The following is a 19,291-nucleotide window of genomic DNA, read 5'->3' as shown; positions in this document are numbered from 1 at the left end:
ATTTAAAATATAATAAAAGCATCATTTGTGAAGAATTGTGTTCACTAATGTATTCTTCACTAGCTGATTCTAAAAAATGATCTACAATAGGAGATGGGAGACAGTTGTGTGTCTTTCAGGATTTCATGAGAAACAGAACCAGTAGTGTGTATGAATAGATAGAGAGAGAGAGAAAGAGAGAGATGTGTAGTCATATAGATATAGATATATAAAGAGATTTATTACAAGGGTTTGTGGAATGAGATTGTGGGGGCTGGCTAGGCAAATCTGAAATCCTCTGGCAGGATAGAAAGTCTCAGGCAGCAGCTTAAACTGTAGACCTTGGCTACAATTTCTTCTTCCTCATAGAAACCTTAGTTCTAGTCTTATGGCCTTTCAACTAACTGGATCAAACCCACCTAGATTTTTTAGCACAATATCCTTAACTTAAAGTCAACTGATTGCAAATAGTCACCACATCTACAAAATACCATCACAGCAAAATCTAGATTAGTGGGGATGATAGCCAAGCCGGGTTGATACATTAAATGAACATCACAATTTCTAAACACAAACTTTCCTATATTTTACTCACTGACCTATATGCCTGCAAATATAGCAATTGTGTATATTGATCCAAACGTAAATTTCCATAAATATTTCCATAAAATCTAGTAAAAGCTCTATTAAGCAGAAACAGTAAGTGAACAAAATTTAGCTATCATTAATTAGCCATGCTTTCTGAATGGAAGCTGGGCAAATGACTTTATTTTACGGAATTTAACATGTTTGATATAGATTATTATATAAAGGATGATAATATGTCCTTTTTAACCTAGGAGGAGAAAAAGAAACAATGCTTAAGAATGTTTCAGAAGTAGCCACATCTAAATTTAAAAAAAAGAAAAGAAAAGAAAAGAAAGAAAGAAAGAAAGAAAGAAAGAAAGACATCTCTACAATAACCCTTCTTTCTTAAATCCAAATCCATGTATCAAGTGGCTGATGTTAATGTGTTATGCTAAGCATTGTGGATGACACAAAGATGACTTTTTATGTAATACTTGCTTTGTAGCAATGACATACTAATGAGAAAGAGTCAGAAACATGTGGTAAGGATTCACGTGTAGTTTGTATGTATGTGGGCCTCTTGAAGAAAATGGGAAAAAAATGTGTTCCTACAGAGTGCCAGTTACTGAGAAACAAGGCAAAAAGGGGAGATATGAATGCTTTCCTCATAGAGTTTACTACCTAAAAGGACTTGTAGTATGACTCAAAGTTATCCACTCCAGCCATATTTTCCTTCTTTGCTTCTCTCAACTTGTCAGACTTTTTCCCCTAACAGTGTATTTTAACAAGATATTCCTTTTCCCAGAAATGTCTCCCATCTCAGTTGTCTGCCTATCTGCCAGATTTCAAATCAAATATTATTTCTTCAAAGAAGCTTTCCCTGACCTACCTTGACAAGGCCAAAGTCTCTTAAAATAGACACCTTTAGCACCATTTCACCTTACAGCTCCTGTCATTATTTTAGACTTCCGTTTGTTTGTTGAATATTTGAATAACTACTGCTTACCAGCTAGAAAGGTAACTACAAAGTTAGAGACCATATCTGTTTTATTTACCATTGTGTCCTTAACTCATAGCTCAGTGCTGACATATAAGTAGATCTTCAACAAATATTTGCTGAATGAGGTGACCACTGTTTCTTATCCAATAGCAACAGGATCTTACATGATTGAATAATTCCAAGATTTATTTATATATCATAGTTGAGTAAGATTACTTTGTGAAAGAAGTGCATATTAAGTGATCTGAGTGTTGTCCATGTTGCATTCCCTTCAATTATCTGATGAGTAGGAAATATTTGTATTTATGACAAAATTTTCTCAAAGTATGAAGTGTAAGAATTATGTCCACAGGATTGCTTATAAATCAAAGCATGGCTAACTAGAGAGGAAAAATTAGAAATATTTCATTTCCAAATTTGCTTTTTCACATGTTCCTCTTGCTCTTTCTCCTCCCTCTCCTGTCTAACCCTGTGGCCATTTAGCTCTCCTTAGCACCTCAGAGATTTCTCATAGAAAGAAAGAATAGGACAAAAATAGACTTGGTCAAGTTAGTGTAAAGATAAAATTAACTTCTTTGTACAGTAATGCCTTATTCATTCTGATTGTTATTATAGTTTTTGATCTATCCCAATAGGCTAGAGAGACTATTATTTATAAATTAACTATAAAAAATATCATTGTGAATAAGGTTACAGCAGGAAAGTCCTATCTATATTCAGTCACTTCAGATTCTTTATTTGGGAGGGATGGAGGCCAGGTAAGATGATGCGGGTTTCAAGCTATTATAGGCATTGATTAAAATAGGTTAAAGACTGGGGGCGCCTGGGTGGCTCAGTCTGTTAAGTGTCTGCCTTCGGCTCAGGTCATGATCCCAGGGTCCTGGGATAGGGCCCCACGTCAGGCTCCCTGCTTAGCAGGGAGTCTGCTTGTCCCTCTCCCTCTGTCCCTGCCCGTGCTCTCTCTCTCACTCACTCTCTCTCAAATAAATAAAATCTTTAAAAAAAAAAGGTTAAAACTATGTTGCATAATAACTATTTTTTTAAAAAAATTAGTGTTTTCACTGTGTGCTTGAAACATTTTCTTAAAATATATTCAATAACATATTGTTTACTACTTTACACAAAATCTGAGGCATTTCAGATTATTGTTTTCTTTTTTAAAAATATTATTTTTGCTATTGTTTACTTACTTTTTCTCCTCTGGAGAGTTTAGAGCAGTGACGCAAGTAAGTGGACTATTTTTTGTTTGTTTGTTTTATATATAAAATTGAATTGCTATTTAGTATAGCATTGTAGCTAAGGCCCTGGCTCTGGGGGTCCCAAGGAGACCAGGTTGAGCCACTCACCGCTGACAAAATCCAAAGGCAGAGAAAGGAGTGTTGGTGACATCAGCAACAAGTTTATTTCAGTGAGGCCAACACTGGGAAGGCAGTGGACTCAACATCTCAGAGATTGACCCCAGAATGATGAAAATACTTCCAGGTTTTTATAAGCAAAAGTGTGGGGGCAAAGGTGGTGGGTAAGTGCAGGTAGGCAGTGAAAGTCAAATGGATCATCATCTTGGAGTCAATCCCGGGAGGAGTCTTTCTGGCTCAGGGCAGTCCTTATTGCTTCAGGGGGTAATTTTGGTTCCTATCAGGGAATGCTTTGCCCTCAAGGTTCTACCTGTGCCAAAAGCCAAGCTGGAAAGAAGAACCCAGCTAGAAAGTTTGAGGTCAAATGGAGGCATCCAGAGGCCTCTTTCAGCATGAAGGTTAAGTCTCATAAGGAAACATTTGATAGAGAAGAATCTTTGAATTACTCCCGAGAATTGATGGCATTGTAATCCCACTTCATAAGATTCTCTTAGAGCTATTCCCCTGAGATGAATTCTAAAATGGAATTTTCTAGTACCGTGGATGGACACATGAATGTGTGTAAAAAATAAATACAAACCTATTTTTCTTGGTATACATGATCACCATATCCATGAAATACATATACATAGGGATATTTATTACTTTGTTATTTACTCATTGAACTGCACTGATATTTTGCACTGCAGGAAATTATTGTAATTATTTTTTCATGATGAGTCTGTCTGGGCAATCTCTGGCTTAAACTCCTGCCCACTGCATTCTCTAAACCATTTCCATGAAGAAAATTAGGTGATTAGGAAAGGAGGAGCTACCGTTCAGTTGCTTTTCTCCTCAGGCATATTGGTTATCAGATTATAAATTATTTTTTTCCAGATGTGAGGAGAAAACACAATATTCTGTTTGGTGAGGCTGGGAAGTATCAACTCAAATCAATCATTATCTGTCCTCCTTTATGGAACCTGTATTCTCATCATGAACCCCCACCTTTGTGTTTGCTTGTCCTTAGCCTAGGATGCGTTATACAGTAGAACCATCATCACTTCAGCAACAAAAATAACATAATTATAGTGACTACTTTTTAAGCACTTAAAATATGTCAAGCACTTGTAAAATGCTTTGCATTAATTATCTCACATTAATCATTTCTGGAAGGGTTTCTTATCCTTCTTTTATAGATACAGAAAGTGAGGCTTATTGAAAAAATTGGTTGCCTGTGATGGATAGTGGAGTGGGATTCAAATCCAGGTTTATCTGCTTCCAAAGCCATATTAAACCTTAACCATTATGCTATGCGCAGAGAGGTTGATTTCATATAGTAATTACCTGACCTCAAGCTCAGATCAGGGAATAAAGCTGGTATTCTTTCAAGCATGGAAAGTAGAGGAAAAAAATTCAGAACCTGGGTACTCCCGAGAAATGCGGGCCCAATTAGGACACAGCAGTCAGCTTTTCTAAGCAGCTAGGGAACACAAGAAGTAATTCCACCTCTGTGCCAATCGTGCCTCACTATTAATTATTTCCAAATCTTTAAATGCTACTTTTAAACAGCAATGTCACTGATATACTAAGCTTTCTAATTTGTGAAATTGTTTTTATGTTGGAATTCACTGGATTTCCCTTGCTTGTTTGTTGTTAAATCCATATATATGACATACTTGTAATAGAAGTTCATCATAATCTTATCAAAACACCCAACTTGGCATTTTAGGACTGTGTATCACTGAAGACTAAGTAATTGGAGCCTTTAGTCAGTTTGGGCTAAATAACTTTGTTTCTGTTAAATACAAATCAACATTCCAGTTATCCATTGTTGAACTAAATATTCTCAATTAAGATTTATTGCTCAGTCTTGGATACATTAAGTGCTTAAAGCAGTTTGTGTAACAGAGGATTTTAATTTACTACTTAAAGCCATTTCCATGTATAAAATGTTTACATATTATGAATTTTATCCCTTAAGCCTCAAATAAAGCAACTTGGCTTGTCAATCAGCATTATCCTTCATGGTTTATTCTTAAGAATCTAGTGTACTATGTATTTTATTTTCTTGATATTTTCCCTTCATTTTCAATGTAATCTCAACCAAAAGTCATTTCTTTACTCTCAACCTTCAAGTGCACCTTTTTGAAGCCTACCAAACTTTTTTTTTAATTATTATTTAATCATTCCAACCCATATGCTGTATAATGTGAATTTTGAAATCTATTCGTGGATAACATTCATAAACACTTTTTATCACATCAAAAGAATTCAAGGGACCTCACTTTTTAAAAATAAGGTTAAAACAAATTTCTGTATATATTTTCTTGCTTGATATATGCAGTTATATTATTTAAATATACTTATTACTCAGCACAGTCACTTTTATTATGTATGGAATATAATCAATATATGAAGTCATGTTCCCCAAAAGAAATGTTAAGAACTTAGAGCTTACAAAAAGGCCAGAGGAATTAACAAAATTACACAAAATATATTGATATACACAAAAATAATTTAAATTTATTATATTTTTTATCTGATCATTTGTTTACTCATTCTTTCAAATGTGATCAAGTGTAAAAAAAAAAAAAGTTATTAAAAAAAGGTTACGAAGTGTATAGTAGGTGCCAGAACCTGAAAATAAAACCTGGGATACATTATCAAGAAGGTCATAGTCCAGTGACATAAAAAGACAGAAATAATTACAAATCATTTGATGAAGTGTCATTCCTGAGTACTATTTCCAGACACCATAAAGGTAATATAAGTAGATACTGTGAAAAGAGAGGAGACAACCAATGTTGTGTGAGCAAGAAAAATAGAGGAAAGTGTAGTACCCACATTGGTAATATTTGAAATTTCAACTGGATCTTGAAGGAACAATATACTTTTGTTTTTAAGGCAGGGACAGAAGAGAAGGGGCTTACCTTATTCTTAGTAGAGAGGAAAATAAGCATAAAAGGCACAAACGTGATATGTCTAGAAAACTCGGAATTCTTCTGTGTGTCTAGGGAAAAAAATCTAACACTAGGGGATGTTTGGGATTACACTGACAGGAACTCTAATTTTAAAGTATTCAAATGACACAGTCCAGTGCTTTTAAAAATATTTTGTTCTATTTTACCTATCAAGCTATAAAATATAGTTTTGGCGAATTATAAAACAATAGGTCTTAAACCTTTTTAAATGATCTTTTAGAACAAAACACTCCTCAAGAAAAGCCTGTCACTGAGTCTGATCTTGCCTCCAATTTTGCCTGTGCTATTTTCACAAGTCACACATAATTTTTGCCAATCATCAAGATCTTGAAATATGGGATAAATTGTCTGAGATAAAATGATTAATGCGAGGGAGGATGAGGCAGATGCTGAAATCTTAGCTCCATGAGATAAGCAACAAAGAACTAATTAACTTAGTTCTGTAACTCTATTTGTTGTCAGTGACTTCTTAAAGCAGAATGAATGAAGAGGGATGATTTCAAGAAAGAATTTAGATCTGGTTAAGGTAATAGTTTAGACACTTGCAGTGGAGGAAAACAAAACAAAACAACCACCACCGACCCTCCCCCCACCTTTTTTTTTTTCCTTTCTCTGGCTAAGGACCTGGAAATTAGATTGACAAATGACAAACTACCCAGAGAAAAACAGTTTATTAACAAGAGTAACACACACATATGTAGGGAAACTCACTGATCAGTAACTCAAAGGAGCGGTTAGAATTTCGGCTTATATAGCATCTTAAAAGAACAGAAAACTTGTAGAATAATGACAAAACAAAATAATGACAAAACAGTAGTGACAAAACAAAGGAAAAGGGTTTTAAACTTACAAGGGAGGCAAACTATGGGAAGGCAAATATCTGAGGGAAACGAATGGAAGATAAGGGTTGTGTTAGTAAGGTTTATTATGTAGATTCTTCTCTGCGCCATCCTTTGGCTGGTAAGAGTCTAGACTGGTCTCTAGTGATTAAGTGGATAGGACTGCTTTTAGCAAAAACGGAGGGCAAAGAGCTTTTATTTTTTGTCTGCTATTTCTCACTTGTCTTGAAATCAAAATAATTCTTAAGCCAAAGTGACATATTTTGGAGTGGCATATTCTGATCCCTTACGTACTCAACTTTTTCTTGAATAATATGCTTTTTTTTAATTAAAAATTTTATTGAGATAGTTTTAGATTCACACGAAGTTATAAAAAATAAGACAGAGATTTTCCATATAAACTTTATCTAATTTTCCCCCATTGGAACGTTATGTAAAACTCTAATGAAATATTACAACCCAGATCCCGACCTTCATGAAATCCATTAATATTTTTCAGATTTCATGTTTTACTTGTATTTATTTGTGTCTTTAATTTTAGATCTAATTTTACCACATGCGCAGGTTCCTATATCTAACACCACAGTCAAGATAATGAATACAATGAATGAAGTTCTTATGGATAAGTGGAAAAACAAAAGAATAAAAGAATAAAAAAAAGATACTGAGTAATTTCAACACCACAGTGGTCCTTCCTACTGCCCCTTTATGACCACAACTCCTCTCTCATGCCTACCACCTCCTTCCCCTTTCCTCCCCACATCATCTGTCTTCCATTTCTAATATTTTTTGTTTTTAAAATGTTATATGATGCAGTCATACACTATGTAACCTAATGGATTGGCTGTTTTCGACTCAGCTTATATCCTTGGAGAGCCATTGAAACTGAATCTATCAGTACTTTTCTTCTTTCTCTTGCTGAGCAGGAGGCCATGATATGTCAATACCACAATTTATTTAAGCATTCTCCTCTTGCAGGTTATGAGATGATTCTAATTTTTGACTACTATAAATAAAGCTGCTGTAAACATTCATGTACAAGTTTTTGTGTGAACATAAGTTTTTATTTCCCTGGAATAAATTCCCAGGAGTGCAGTTGCTGGGTCCTATGAAAACAGGATGCTTAGTTTTATAAGAAACTGCCCAGCTGTTTTCCGGAGGGGCTGTATCACTTTCGTTCCCACCAACAATGTATTAGTGATCCAGTTTTTCTCTGCATCCTTGTCAGCATTTAGTGTTGTCACTATTTTTATTTTAGGCATTCTTACAGGTGTGTAGAGATGTCATTGTCCCTTTAATTTGTATTTTCTTTTCATGTTGAACATCTTTTTCACGTGCTTAATTGTCATTTGTATATCTTCTTCTGTGAGAATCTGTTCGGTTTTTTTGCCCATTTTTTTAAATTGGATTTTTTTAACTGTTGAGTTTTGAGTGTAGTTTCGTTGATACTAGTCTTTCATTCATTTGTTGTGTGTTTTCAGTAGCCAGTTTCTACAACTATCACAATCCTAGAAGCAGAAGGAGTTGTGTTCCATTGTCGGATATGTGGATTGCAAATATTTTCTCCCAGATTGAAGCATGTCTTTTATTGGGCCTCACAGAACAAAAGGTTCTAATTTTGATGTACCTGCGTAATTGAGAGATACTGTAGTAACGAATGAAATGCACAATCTGAATACACCTCACATTAAGTTATCTCAAAACTATCAGTTGTGGGGGTTACCAAAGAGATAGTTGCAAATTTTAGACTAGGATTTTAGCCTTCAAAGGAAATACCAGAACTTGTAGTACTAAAGAAATAGCTAGTTTTTATTGAGCGCTTTCTATGTGCTAGACACTCTTATATTATTATTACAATTTCCTAATGGTGAAATGAGGGTGTAGCAAGGTGGAGGCTGACTAGTCCTTTGTAGATGAACCCAGAAATGAATAGACAAGCTGACTGAAAGATGGTACCGTATATTTATATTTACCTCAGAGAGAAGCCAGGGATGAAGCACAAAGAGTGCTCAGGTTTCCTCAGCCTATTGATTCCTGCACTTAAAAATCTAGCATTCTTAAGAGATATTTTTTGAGATAGCCTGATAGTGAATAGGCAATTAACCCCACTCTACTTCCTCATGGAACAACCATGCTCCTTTGGAACTAAAAATTCAGTGTTTCAGAAACAGTTTTGCCTCCCAGAAAAATCATGCCTCTTCTGGTGAACTCTGCAAAGATCTCCATTTTGGAGTATCTAGAATATTATAATTCTTCCACAGGTATATTGCGGGTTGCAATTTTATGATATTTCTTCACCTACTGTGTATTTTCAATAGTCCGTTTCTACAACTATCACAATCCTAGATGCAGAAGGAGTTGTATTCTATTATCTGAAGATAATGCTACAAGGAGAAAATTTAGAAAATGTCAATTTTTTTTTATACATGTCTAGAGGCTTTAAAGGTTATTTATGTTTTAATATCCATAGTATGCCTTCTTTCCCATCTATATCTTTAGTGTTCCTCTGTCTCCAAAGAGATCTCCTCATAATACACTTCCCAGCAATACTTAAAAGGCCTCATTAAACTTACTATATTCAAATTTGAAGGTTTATAAAAAATATACAATTTTTAAAAGGAATTTCTTAATGTTTATATTCTAAATCACCTGAAGCATTTTTTTTTTAAATACTGATTCCTGGGACCAACTCAAACAAATTAACTTAGAATTTCTGGGAGTGAAGCCCAGGAAACAGTATTTTTAATAGTTTTCCAGATAATTGTAATGCATAGCCAGGGATGAAAATTTGAAATGAAATTTGGTGTCAGAAAAATATTAGGAAATTGCCATGTCTAGAAAGCATTAATTTTAAAAATTCCTTTTTTTCTATATATTTGCATTTTTGCTTCAATTCCATATTGTATAGTACATTGATTTAATTTTGAGTCATTTAAAAAAGAAGTGAGACACATAAGGTGAACTTCGCAGGATTTTTTTAATCTTTAAAAAATTTTTAAAAGATTTTATTCATTTATTTGAGAGAGAAAGAGAGCACACAGAGGGACAGACAGAGAGGGAGAAGCAGACTCCCCGCTGAACAGAGAGCCAGACATGGTGCTCCATCCCAGGCCGTTGAGATCAGGACCTGAGCTAAAGGCAGATGCTTAACTTACTGGGCCACCCGTGCATCCCTGAACTTCCCAATCTTAATTGTGACAAAATTTAAAACTCAATGGACTTAATTTTTTTTAGTAATATATGAAAATACAGTTAGACTATTTTTTTCTAAAAAATATTACGTAGTTTTTTATATCAATGTATTTCTAGTATGAGAGCAATTACATAATTTTGGCAAATTACATTGTCTCAATTAAAAAATGCACTGGGCTACTTAAATCAAAATGTTAAAATAATTCATTAAGGGAAATCTTTGGCTTAAAATAAAAAAGGTCAGAATGAAAGCATATGAATTAACTCTGCATTTTTACAATAATAGAAAAGATACGTGAAAATGTAGATTTTTCTCTTCATAAAGGCTTTTAAATTTAAATGATGACATTTCTTCCTTTGATATACCTGTTACATTATTGAATCTAGGTTTCCTCTTTTGATTACCAAATCCAGATGATATTAAAAATAAACATGTCTTATAGAAACAAGTCTATATTAATAGTGGTATATTCTGTAGAAAGATCCAACAGTCCTTTTGAAGATGTTTTAATCTCAGTCACCCTCACTCATTCTGAGGACCTTTTAGTACAAACATAATCATATCTCTTTGCATAGGTTTTAGGACACTTTATAAATATGCTTGTATTTGATCTGTTTTCTCATGGCTATTGATTTAGCATTCTAAAATCACTGAGTAGTTTCAACTACATCAGTTTATTGCTTAGTGACTCATCTTTTGAAATAGTGCAATAGAGACTCGATTCAGCAATTATTCCAATAAATGGACACCATTAATTCTTCAATGTTATTAAGACCTAAGTGTATGAGAATAACGAAATAAAAAATCTTATGCTGTGAAAACATTTACATTAAAGGCTTTAAAAATATGTACTTCTAAACATGCATATATCTGTGAATTTAAAACATATCACCAGTTTCTTGAATTCATAATAGGATTTTTAAAACATTTCAATTCTGGGCACCTGTGTGGCTCAGTCAGTTAAACATCTGTCTTTGGCTCCAGTCATGATCTCAGGGTTTTGGGATGGAGCCCCACTTTAGACTCTCTGCTCAGTGGGGAGTCTGTTTCTCCCTCTCCCTCTCCCCCAGCTCATGTTCTCTCTCTCTCAAATAAATAAATAAAATCTTAAAAAAAATTTAATTCTATTTTATAAACCCATGAATAAATATGCTCAAGAACATTCAGAGATTAAGCTAATACATTTAACAGAAGAGAAGATACACATAGGTAGCTAAGTGACTTATCACAAGAATATGTAGGCTAATATAGGGACTTGTTATTTTTTTTCCTGTGAATCTTAAAATGATTAGTCCTAAACTATTCCATCCTAATATTGATGCAAAAACCTAAGCCAGGCCAAGTAGACCTATTGAATCATTGCCCTTGTCTTTTGTCATAGCTTCCGGGTATAGATAGTGTATTAAAAAATTATGTTGTGGAGATAATTCAACTTTAGTAGGGAGAACTCCTTGAAGACAACTTACAATTTTCACAAGGGAATTAAATAACCCATTCATGCATTCAGTGTTTATAAATTTTCTTCTCTTCTCTAGGCATTACGTTCGGTACTGAAGATCAAAGCTCACTACCACCCTGCTTCTTTTCTTTAGGCACTCATAGTCCATGAACAAAAATGTTGAGTAGTAAACTCTGGGCAACTCTGACCCCAACACAGTAACTTCCCTGCTCTGTATGACTGCTTTACACAGCCAGTGTTAGAGTCCAGAAATCCAGGGTGTTAGGTGGATGAGACAGTTCTGACACTGTGGGTTAATCTGGAGTTGGGCACATTTGGTATTAACACACCTTTTCCTTCAAAAAAAGGGGTTGAGGAAACTTAGACAAATTTAATCCCTTAAGAAAGGCCGACTAGAATATTGATTTTAAAAATCAAGGTGAAGAAAAGTAATAGATTAGTCGATTGAAGCCAGGAGTGAAGTTAGTGGTGTAAATGCAATTCCTTTACAATTTCTGCAGATGGGTCACAAATATGACTCTTTAGGTTCTTTGCAGCCAAAGCAAAGAGAGAAATATGATCAGTTACGATTTTATATTTTCTACTATAGCTTTTTCTGGCACTGACCCCTGAAAGAAATTTCTCCCATGGGTCCTTGTATAAAGAGGTCACTATGTGATATATTATTTCAGACGCTATATCCTGGGAAGTGTAACAGTGGTTTTCCTATGGCTACTTTTTATAGCATCCTTCATTTAAATCAAAGGCACAATGTCAGAGCTCAATTCACCAACAGATTAAGTGAGAGACAAAAATCCAGCAATCTAAAAATGCAGGTAGCTCTCTGATGGTTTGGCTTGATTGAGAGATGAAATTTGGAATATCTAGAGGGATAGATAACTGCTTAGAAGGAATTCTTCATAAATGTATTAATTCACTTCTTGATAAAGATTTGACTACAAAATGTTTGGCATATATTTTGTACCATAAATCTCTAGTAAGATATTCTTCATTGATTAAAGATAGAATTATATGATTTAGATAGCCAACTAAGCAGAAGGGTAAGTAGACCACATCTGAACAATAAGTGGTCTAAACCAAGATTTTTACCAGAAAAAATGCATGGAGGTGACTCAGGAAGTACCTACAGAATAACTGAACTTTCTCTGATAAAAAAATTGAATGATGGATGACCTTCAACCTGAAAATATTACACCAAAGAATATGAGTGTGATAGCTTTTCTTTGATTATTTTCTTAAAGCTAATCACTCACAGTAGTCATAAAAAAAAATCTGAAAACTTTATCCCTGAAATGTCTAATTTTATTTATTTGGTTTGTTCTGTACCTTTCAGACTTGGATTAGTAAAACATACCAATAAATCAATAAATAGCTGATATATTGTATAGACTTGTAGTATTATTTCTACTTGATTAAAACTGTTCTGATAAATTAATTCTGCTCCCTGGATTGGGACTATCTGTAGCTGTAAATATTTGGACTATATTTAACTCTTTCTCAATGCACTGGAACTCATGTGATTCTCTCCAAGTGTCTCCTTTCTTCCTTTTTTTTTAATTTGTGTTAGTTTTTTGTTTGTTTGTTTGTTTGTTTTTTAAATAGGGAAGGGATTTTTTCTTTTTTCTTTTTCTTTTTCTTTTCTTTTTTTTTTTTTTTTTTTTGTGTGTGTGTGGTTTGCTTCCTTCATTCTCGGAGGAAGATTCCAGAACCAATTTATTGTACTGTATGCCTGAGTATATGTCCACATTGCTTTTCCACAAGTAGTTGTGGGTCATAGAAGACCAACATGGAACCACAGAGTTATTGTTATAACGTGAACCCTGAGCCTACTGAACATGCCAGTAATTAAGTAGATGTGTACCAAGAATCCTTGGCAATCAAAATATCCATATCCTGAGACCTTTGAAAACCACGAATACCTCTATAACATATGAAATTGTCCATAAAATGCAATAAAGCTAACCTGCAGTGATATACTGTGACGTGGGGATAATGATCTTAAGCCTTTGGCTTGGTTCCCTTACTAGAGAGTTAGTTTATCACCCCATGACAGATCCTAAATAAGCCCAACTCAATTCCATGCTTCAGTGACATTACAGTTTTTTTGAAATTCTACTTTTGTATTTCCTTGAAAATCACTGAAACCAATAACTTGAATCTATAACTGCCTAAAGTAAATTTTACTGAAAGTAGGGGGGAATTAAAAATTTCATCAATGATATTAGTTTCCCAAAAAAGTATTGTGCGTTAAAATTTTCTGAGGCAGAGCAGTATAATGAAGAGGGCAGGCAGTCAACTTGGAAATCGAAAACTTTGTTAATATTTCTGTAAGGTCCACTTGCTAGCTATGGGCTCAAAAAGATTTCTTAACTATTCTAAATATTATTTTTCTTATTCATGAAATGAGACAGTCATTGCTCTCAGTGTCACAGATTGTTCTGATAATCAACAGAGATAATGCTTAAGTGCCTATAAAAGTATATTGTTCCACAGATAGTTAAAACAGTATATTTCCCTCTTAGCCAGATCTTATTTTTAAATACAAAAATCTAAGCTTGCAACTTATTTTTTTCCCCTCAAATCTAGTGCTAGGTGAACATTACTATTTAAGTGGCTACTGTTATGTTTAAGTTGTATAATTTAATTACAGGTCTATCGATAGACTATGTGGAAAACAAGCTTTATTGGATCAGTTCGGGAAATGGAACCATAAATAGATGCAACCTGGATGGTGGTAATTTAGAAGTAATAGAGTCAATGAAAGAAGAATTAACAAAAGCTACAGCCCTAACCATCATGGGTAAGTGTAATGGTTCTATAGCTAGGATGCTATGTATTGATTGGGGGTTGATTAATTATGACCTGTTAAAAGCTTAGAAAAGTTACTGCTCCATTAATACCAGAAGCACATTCAAATTATACATCTCTATGAGAGTTTTTTTTTTTTTTTCCCTTTTTTTTCTTTTTTAACCTTAGCAAACAGACTTGTAAGATTATCCAGATCAGAGACTTTGTACAGTTTGCAATACAAACTTTACCGTTACTGATTCTTGGCTGTGACTGGTATTATTTTACTATTGTTTTCTTTGTTCTACTGCAGTGTTCTAAAGTGTAAGGGCCTTGTTTATTTGTCACATTAAAGTCAAATCTGGCTTATCTCTGCTTATAAAGGGTAGCTTGATCCACACAGATAATTCAAAAAACAAGGCCGCAGGACCCATTGACCAAGAAATGAAATTATTCTCCCACAAATAATTCTTTCTTATTTTTAGGGATGAGTAGTCGTACTGATTTGAGCCTCATTTCCATTCTTTTTGGTTCAGTCTATGGGGAAAAAAAGATGCTAGATGAATGAGACAATCAAGAAGCTAACAGGGGGGTATGGAACAAATAATCATCCTCTGTATTGATATTAGAAGTTGATTTTTGAAATATGAATTTTTATACAAAATAGTTTGAGTTTTAGAAAAGATGTTAAGAGGAGATACCATAAAGAAGCGCTTTTTGGTGAGGATGGCTCTGCCTTTACTTAATGAATGGCTGACTCTAAACTGACATTCATGGTAGGTCAGCAGTATGAGGATTAGATCTTCCACATAGAATCTCAGGAGTTATGTTTGGTTATGGGAAATCAGAAAACTGATTTCATATTTGCAATTCTAAATATGAGGTATTCTGGATAGCATACAGGTGTGAGTGTATGTATATGTGTGTGTGTGTGTGTGTATACTATATATACATAATTATATGTATATATATAAGTACTATATATATATATAACTATATATACTATTTATGAAAAGCCAATGTGAATATATTTTTGAACATTTATATAGGTAATTAAGTCTTTTAAATTAATATTCTACAATCCTCACCTCATCATTTCTCAAATTGAATGTTAATTATTTTTGGTTTTGTTTTCACTAGTGACTATTGATTAGTATATAAAGTTTAAAAGTAAATAGTTGTTAATTGAGAAAGATATGAAAATTTATTCTCTACTAAAAGAAGTGTTTTAATCACCTTTTATTTCAATTAGACTTAAAATATCTGAATAAAAGTGAATAAGGTTTAGATATTGGAAATTATTATTTAAAACAGGATGAGTCTGGGATATAAAAAAAATTAAAATTCAGTTCAGTTCAACATGTATTTAGAATCTTTTAAGTACAGACAGTGCACTTATCTCTCAAGTACAAACATAAACATGGACACTATTCTCAAGCAAAACAAAACAGAACATACATTTCTGTGAGGGAGAGAGAAAATAAGATTGTTTCAACCAATCGTCAATCACAAAGAATATCTCAGTTTCAATAGCCGAGAAATACAGAAAATAAATATATTTGCCTTAATAAAGTTGTGAGAATCACGTGGAAATGTACGGCAATACACTTTTGAAAATGTAAAATTTTTTACAAACGTCAAAAGTAGAGACTGGAGTCACTTAATTTGATCTTTAAGACACTGGAATTTTACCTCATTGGGCATTTGCAGATCCCTGACATAGTGTGGCACGGACGTTTAGTAACTTTCTTTTGCTGTAGTTTTATTCCTAAATGGCTGTCTTTCTGCTATTATTGTCACCATTTTTTTTCTAATTGTTTCTTAGAACTAGTGTTTTTTTTTTTTAAAGTTTTTCTCCGGAGGAAGAATTTAAACTTGTAAAAAAAAATCTTATTTTTAATAATGTCCCAAGTTTCTTTCTAGCCTTTGGACAATTCCTATATTGTTTGTAGAATATGATGTTGCCATTCTTTTCATTGTGTGTTTTCAGAAGTTACACACACACACACACACACACACACACACACAACAGGACTATATCTGACAAGTAGGTTAAAAAAAAAGCATAAATTTATTTATAATTTTCTTTTAAGGCAATAAGGAAAATAAGGTTATTTTATATTACTCAGCTTTGCCGAATTAACAAGAAAATTTTGTATTATGTATATTTGTACATATTTTAAATCACCTGAGTAAAAATAGCAGAGTTTAAATTCTGCAACAATCCCCAAATCACCACCCACATTATGTTTTCAAAAATTGAATTCCAATATACCTTGTGAAATCAACCTAAACTAGCAAATAATATAGCCGAGGAATACAATAAATTAGAGGGAAAAATGTTAAAATGCGGTATAACATTTCAAAGAACATCTTTGACTTTTTAATGAATATATCTATATACACACACACACATATGTATACTATAAAAATCATTTCCTCATAGAATAATGGAAAGCTTTATAAAGGTTTATTTCTGCTAACGTGATTGCTACCCACCCTCCTGCTAGTAGAAAATGAATACTAAACTTACAGAACTCAATGCTGTAAACAAGGTCTCAAAAATAGAGCAGTAGTTCCTTGTAGCTAAATAAAATAAAGTCAGTTGTATTCCCTGATAAAATCGAAGAGTGAAAATTTGGAGGAAATCATAATCCCTATATTGTGTCAGCTCTGTGAAACTGATAGGACATCAGCACCGCATGGGAACCCAACTTTGCATACATTAAAATTATTTTAACAAGTGCATACCCATGTGTGTATACCCCTCCCTGCCACCATAATTTGGTCAAACCTGAAAGATAAAAATAAACATTATAAAACCTATTAATGCCTCTGTTGTCAACAATGCATTCAGTGGATATATCAAAATATATCTTTAGTTTGGAGGTTCAAAACTTAAAGGAGAGTACCTTAGAGAAGCAGCAGAGCAAACTTTATTTTACAAAGTTTCATAGCTTGGCTCTGAACATGCTCTGTTGCTCAAATTCCTCCTTCTTTGAGAACCTCTCCTTTTTCTTTGGGGATGGAATAAAGGGTGATGACCTGTTTCCTGCTGAGGCTAAGTATTATAGTCATATAAAAAAGGCAATATAAAAGTAAAACAGAACTTTACAACTTACTATCCAGGGGATTACTGATGATTACAGCTACAAATGTTTAAGGAGCCATTTGCTCAGTAATACTGAAATAACACATCTAGAAAGCAAGGAAATAATTGTGCTATGAAGCTACCAGTTATATACCAGTGTGTACCAGCTCCTCAAGACATACTACCTAGGCAATAAAAACTAACTGAAAGTTTTTGTTTCTCTAAAATTTAGAGGTAGTTTTCCTAAAATCAAATGAAAATTCTCTTTAGACACTTCTTATCATTTTTTCAAACCTCAAAGATGATAAATTATAATGATTTAGCGTTCCTAGTTTTATTTGGAAAAATATATACAAAAGAAACTGAAAAGAACTTAGAAATATTAAGATCAGGAAAAGTAGAAGGTTAACAAAGCAATGATTTGATGATTTAACCAAGTCCAAGACCCCAAGATCAAAATTGCTATATCCAAATTTCACACTTTGACACCTCTTACAAGAAGTAGTGCTCAACTTCTGTCCCCTTGAGTATGAGCTAGACTTAGTGACTCATTTCTCATGAATAAAATAAGACAGATGTGATGGTGTGTGACTTTAGAGATAAGATCATAAAAGGCGTGAGCCTTCTTCCTTGTCCTCTCTTTCTTGGATGGCTGACTCAGGGCAAAGCAAGCTGACATGTCATGAGGCCATCCACATAGATCAATGGAAAAGTCCACACAGCAAGGAACTGGGACCTTTGGCCAGAAGCCATGTGAGTCAGTCATCTTGAAAGTAGAACCTCCATCTCAGTTAAAATTTCAGATGAGCAGAGAAAGTCAATTATCATATGGTTTCACTCATTTGTGGAACATAAGGAATAGCATGGAGGACATTAGGAGAAGGAAGGGGAAAATGAAGCGGGGAGACAAACCATGAGAGAATATGGACTCTGAGAAACAAACTGAAGGTTTTAGAAGGGAGGGGGGTGGGAGGATGGGTTAGCCCGGTGATAGGTATTAAGGAGGGCATGTACTGCATGGAGCACTGGGTGTTATACGCAAACAATGAATCATGGAACACTACATCAAAAACTAAATATGTACTGTATGGTGAATAACATAACATTAAAAAAAAAAAAATTTCAGATGATGACAGTCTAAGCCAATGCATTATAGCAATCTCAAGAGAGAGCCCAAACCAGAACCACCCATATACCTGCTCCCAAACTCCTGACCCACAGAAACTATGAGACACAACAAATGTTTATTGTTTTAAGGTACTGAGTTTCGAGGGTATTTATTAAAACAGCAAAAAGGTAAGTAATTTATGTGTCATTCCATCTAAAGAACTCATTCATTTATAAACAGAATTACAAAATCAAATTCTTATTTAATAGAATCAGAATAATTGTGAATAGTAAATTGTGTCAGGTGTAATAAAACCCAATCATTCCAACATGATGGTCGGTGGAAATTGAGTCTAGGCTTCAATATCCAGACTCACATGGGAATGGCAAGAAGTATGATAAAACTGGAGAAAGCTAATGCCTCACCTCTCAGATCTACTTATTTTTGCCATAGAGAACATTAAACAGTTGTGCCAGATCTTTCATTTTGCAAGAGAGGCAAGAAATCCAGTTAAAACAAAAAAATTCATAATTTTTAAATGTTAGCAAGTAGTCATATTTAAAAAAATGCAGGCAAACATGCTGTATAGGCTAACCCTGAAAATTAGCATGATATAAACCAAGCAAACTAACAAAACCACCATCCAAAAACCATGGATGGGTGTACTTGATTCAGCCCAGAGAACAGTAGTTAGTTCTTACCTCTGGTTTAATCATCATCATTTATACTGGTGGCTTTGAATTATTGAGAGAAGGGGATGGAGTTAAGGCAGCTAATGCCCAACTATACCAGTAGAGGAGACTAGGTAAAATCAATCAATCAATCAATCAATCAGTCAATCAATCACCTGGTAGAGCTGGCATACCTTACAGAGGAGAAGGGGTCTCTCTCCTACAGGACAGGACATATGATTTTCCACCAAGCTTTTGTGGTCTTGTTTGACCAGACCT

At 34.0% G+C, this 19,291-nt stretch overlaps 1 protein-coding gene across 1 annotated transcript in view; it reads left to right on the top strand.

Annotated features, from left to right (window-relative positions):
* The window catches only part of LRP1B (LDL receptor related protein 1B), a 1,499,204-nt gene that overhangs the window by 928,373 nt on the left and 551,540 nt on the right, over nt 1–19,291 (top strand). The window contains exon 32 of the mRNA XM_044913608.1: nt 14,006–14,155. Within this exon, the coding sequence (XP_044769543.1) occupies nt 14,006–14,155 (150 nt within the window). The remainder of the gene's footprint in view (nt 1–14,005; nt 14,156–19,291) is intronic.

The sequence above is a fragment of the Neomonachus schauinslandi genome, chromosome 3 (assembly GCF_002201575.2).
Source record: "Neomonachus schauinslandi chromosome 3, ASM220157v2, whole genome shotgun sequence".
Lineage (NCBI taxonomy): Eukaryota > Metazoa > Chordata > Mammalia > Carnivora > Phocidae > Neomonachus > Neomonachus schauinslandi.
The sequence above is the reverse complement of the archived record's forward strand: the minus strand, read 5'-3'. Positions and strand labels throughout refer to the sequence as shown.